Here is a 5,000-nt window from a genome sequence, read left to right as displayed (position 1 = left end):
TATGTACATTGTGTAATGTTGGGTTGGTCACACTATGCAAGGGACTACAGTTCCTACTGCCAACCCCCTTTATTTGCTATTACTTTTTGTTACGTATTTTTGTTAAGTGTTTTTCTTTGGTCAAAATAAGTGTTAAATAGCTCTATATTCTGATAGTACTCATTGCTAGAGTGTTTGTTCAGTATCCTGAGTCTCATGTCTCTCCAGCTCTTCATTAAACAGAAAATGCATTTTCTGGTCAGGATACCAATTTTATCCAATCAGGATAGAGAACTCAGCCAGGGTACAGATTAAACGAGTGAAATTAGAAGAGGTAACACAAAGAAATGAGCTGAACAAATTGGAACTGGAACACTATACAAATGAAGCTGATAAATGGGTACTCTCTCCTGATTGGCTGAAATGCTGTCACCTACCTGAAAATGTATTTTCTGTTTATTAAAGAGCTGGAGAGACGGGGAGACCCCTGTGACTGAACAAACACTCAGTCTATAGCAATCAGAATATAGTACGTTAACGTTTTAATACAAAACTTTTTGTTTCAACCAAAAAATATCACTTACCCCCCCTTTAAGAACACAGTTTTACTCTGTACTTCGCCATAGTACAACTTAGAAAACTGATGTGAACTTTTTTTAGGGTGAAAACACATACAATAATACACGAAGAGACCTAGAGACTTCTTGTAAATGTCATAAATTGCTGAGGGATTAAAAACCAAATGAAAAAAAAAAACAACAACCTTCCTCTCTATTTTTAGTTTGACCATGTCAGCTGTAATATCAAAAAAAAAATATGATGATGTCTCGGGCCGAGTGTAGAAAAGTTTCCTTCCAATGTCACTCCAGTCAGTCTACTGCAGTGAGAGCTGCCTTGCTGAAATGCAGACTTGGTTTGGCCACCAGTGGGAGTTAGTGGTGATTGTGTTATATGCGGTTCCTGCTGTATGTGTACTGGACTTTAGCTTGTGCTGAATAGGCAGAGGACAACAGCATAGTCAGGGAGATGACCCCTGGGCCAGCTGCCACACGCACACACACACACGCACGACGCACGCACACGCACACACAGTGGTGTAAAGTAACTAAGTACATTTACTCATGTACTGTACTTAGGTACAATTTTGGGGTATTTTTACTTTACTGGAGCATTTCCAATTTTCAGTACTTTTACTTCTACTCCACTACATCTCAGAGGCAAATATTGTATAATAATGGGACTGAATATATGTTGACTGAATATATTTAGGCAGTATCTTTTTTTTTTTTTTTTTTTTATAATAAAAAGCTTTCACAGTGAAAGAATATAAGACGGACACAACTGCCCTCTGATTGGCAGTCGTTGCTCATTTGCATAAAGTTGAACTTTTTTGGACGCCAAGTCGTGGGGAAAGTGTCACCATAAAGTGTCTTGCCGCTCCATGTGGCTCAGTGTAGCCCAGCCATTAATGACTAGGGGTGGGACGATATGGGTACCTCAAGATACGATATATATCACGATATTAGGCCCACGATAACAATATATATCACGATATTCGACGATATTCGATATATTGCGATATCACGATATTCGATATATATGGCAAGAAATTTCACCAACGATATATCACGATATCTGAAAATATCGATAGCCTATATTGCGATATCACGATATATTGCATGAAAATTAACCAACGATATATCACGATAGTCCTTGTATTCAATTCATAAACATAAAATAGCACCAAACAGTTCAAAATCATCATCACACAAATACAGAGTAGGAAAAACAACGTATCACAAAAATATCACACAAAAAAATAATAATAATAACAAAATATATATATATATATATATATATCGATTTCTTTCGGCAGTATATAGATTATTTATCGCGGGAGAAAGTATCGCGATACATCAATATATCGTCCCACCCTTATTAATGACTTACCGCTTTGTCACTTGTTGCTGCCGGAGTGCAGGTTTACACATACATGTGTATGGCACGCACACACAGACAAACACACAGACAAACACACACACACAGACAAACACACACACACACACACACTCACACTCACACGCACACGAACACACGCTCCACAGTTTCTCTTACATATTTGATCTTACGGTAGCATTTCACCCAAAAAGAGACAACCTATTGACAAACAATCAGTGACATTTCCGTGTATGAGTCCGACCTGCCTGGCCTGTCAGTGTGTCTAGGTGAGCACCGAGGGTCATTGGCCAATAAAGGTTATTCTTTATGATGAGCGTAAGTGGCTGTGTTGTGAAATGTCACCATCACAGGGAGGTGGACATTGAGAAGGTCATTGATACTGGCAGAGAAGAGAGGAAAATAGTTAGCTGTATAATGTTCAAATGGGTGGGTTGGCACTGGCAGTGTGTATGTCAGCATGGGTGTATATACTGTATGCGCTAGAACCTCTTTTATTATTTGGACCTCTCCCTGGCCTCTAATGATTTAATATCTACTTTTTGTGTGTCCTTGTATGCCTGTGTGTTTGCATGTGTACGTGCACACATTAACTGAGTATACAGTACACTGTGTGTGTGCAACTATTTGCCATAAAATGTCTCTAAATGTCCTATTTAACGGCATTCATTCTTGAACCCCAGCATTCCTATTCTGTGGGGAACGTTCGCCAAAAAATAGCAGATCTACAAGCTCACAACGTGTCTCAACGCAACGCATTGTGATCTATTTTTTGTGAAGACATTTTGGTATAAAGTGAAAAAAGAGCGTTGCAACTCAGGTCCGTTTTACTAAGTAGGCTATAGAGGGTTTAAGTTCTTAATGCAAAAAACAGTGGTGGAAAGTAACAAAGTGCATTTACTTAAGTAGAATTTTGAGTTATTTATACTTTACTTGAGTATTTCCAATTTCCAATACTTTTACTTCTACTCCACTACACCTCAGGGGCAAATATTATACTACACTGGAATTATTTGAAAACTTTAGTTACAGTACTAGTTACTTTGTAGATTTTGATTATTATTTCAAAACATAGAGTAACCACTTCAGCCCTATATACATTTCGGCCATTTGAAAATAGCCGATCTACAAGCTCACAATGCGACGCATTGTGAGCTTGTAGATCGGCTATTTTCAAAAGAGTTTTATACATTTTACACATTTTGAAAACTTGTGAAATGGGACATTTTGCATAATGAGTACTTTCTACTTTTGGTACTTTAAGTACATTTTGATATTAATACTTTTGTACTTTTACTCAAGTAAAATTTTAATTCCAGACTTTTACTTGTAACAGAGTACTTCTACATTGCAGTATTGATACTTTTACTTAAGTAAAACATTAAGTACTTTTTCCACCACTGGCAAAAACAGTGCGTGTGTGTGTGTGTGTGCGTGTGTGTGTGCTTGTGTGTGACTTACGAAAGAGAAGTCTGGTGCATTTTGACACAGCAGGCGGGGGAAGACGGCCTGCCTCTGGACTCGCTCCTCCTCCTCAAACACGTTCCCATACATGAAGCCGTTGAGCATGGTGGAGTGAGCGTGCACGTCAATGTAGAACTCCAGACTCACACTCTGACCCAGGGGGAAGGAGACGGACAGGGAGCCAGGGCGGTTGTAAGGGGCGGTTGATGGGTATTTTGGGGGGTGTGGGACAAAGAGACAGGGTAAGGAGGAAGAAAAGAAGGAGGGAGACAGAGAGAGAATGAAATGTTAACACCATCACTACTAATATCTCCATCACCACCATCCTAACGTATTCACCACCCTTAACCAGGGGTGGAGAGTAAATAAGTACTTTTTTTATCAAGTACTGTACTTGTACCAAAATCAGGAGGGCCCATTCTGTAATCTGACAGTTCGATACATATCTTGTGGCAGTGTTGATTTCGTCGACTAAAACTATGACGAAAAATGTTCGTCGACTACCTTTTTTCACTGACGAAAACTAAATAAAAACTAAATAAAACTAAGCTTTGATGACTAAAACTAAGACTAAATATATTGACAATTTCGACTAAATCAACTGTAGATTTAGTCGACTATAATGTTATGATATTTAGTCGACTAAAACTAGACAAAAACTAAAACATTTCAGAGGACTAAAACTAAATGGAATTGTATTCAAAAGACTATGACTACAACTTAATCAAAATTTGCTGACAAAATCAACACTGTCTTGTGGTCAAAGTTAACATTTTGGCCTGAGGGTGGCCCTAGAAGGTCATTGGGTAACTCATAAAGGTTCATCCTCCAGAGAGTATGAATGTGTTAAGCTTCATGGCAATCTGCCCATTACATTTTGAGATATATTTTATGCAAGAGGACATTTTGGCTCAAGGGTGGCAAAGGCCATGGAGACGCCAAAATCAACAGGGAGCATCATCATCATAACCTTTATTTCCGCTCGGAGCACAGTTGAGGGCCAGGCCCTCATTTTCATTTGCTGTAGCCGAGATACAGAACACAGCAATCAACAGGAATAGACATTCACAATACATGAACCAGAAGTCAGAAAACACACACAAAAAAAAACCCTAACCCTACCCAAAGAACTGCAACAGATAAACCAAAATGAAATCATTAATATTCACTGCCATTGACAGAGATCTCCGTCATTTAAAATCCACCCGTTCACTGCCATTTTTTCGCTTTTCGCACAGAACCAGGAGATAACGTGATCCAAAGATTTACTGCTCCATTCACTTCCCTGGTTAAAGTATTTGGGAAATATTCTGTATCTCGGCTCCTGTGTTTTACTGTGTATTTTTGGCGAAACATGCTATTTTCAACTGGGTATAACAAGCGAACGGGAGGTCGCGATGACATTTTTTTTTCTCACAGAAGCACAGTGAAACCCTCCGTAATGAGCAACCATCAGGGGATCGATCATACTGGAGATAAATATTCTGTGGTTCTTGATAGATTAGTCAGAATGCTTAAAAATGCTGGCAGAAGCTACAGCCTGTTTTAGAAAACCCCTGGTAGTGAATGATAAAGCAGTTACAATCCTGAACAAAAATGTT

General features: G+C 38.8%; 1 protein-coding gene across 1 annotated transcript in view; it reads right to left on the bottom strand.

Moving 5' to 3' along the window:
- Window positions 1–5,000, bottom strand: part of agbl4 (AGBL carboxypeptidase 4) — a gene marked incomplete at both ends in the record, with an annotated part of 599,805 nt that overhangs the window by 17,149 nt on the left and 577,656 nt on the right. Inside the window, one exon of the mRNA XM_084066101.1 lies at window positions 3,397–3,549. Within this exon, the coding sequence (XP_083922227.1) occupies window positions 3,397–3,549 (153 nt within the window). The remainder of the gene's footprint in view (window positions 1–3,396; window positions 3,550–5,000) is intronic.

Source organism: Gymnoscopelus microlampas (assembly GCF_963454915.1).
Source record: "Gymnoscopelus microlampas genome assembly, chromosome: 9".
NCBI lineage: Eukaryota > Metazoa > Chordata > Actinopteri > Myctophiformes > Myctophidae > Gymnoscopelus > Gymnoscopelus microlampas.
The sequence above is the reverse complement of the archived record's forward strand: the minus strand, read 5'-3'. Positions and strand labels throughout refer to the sequence as shown.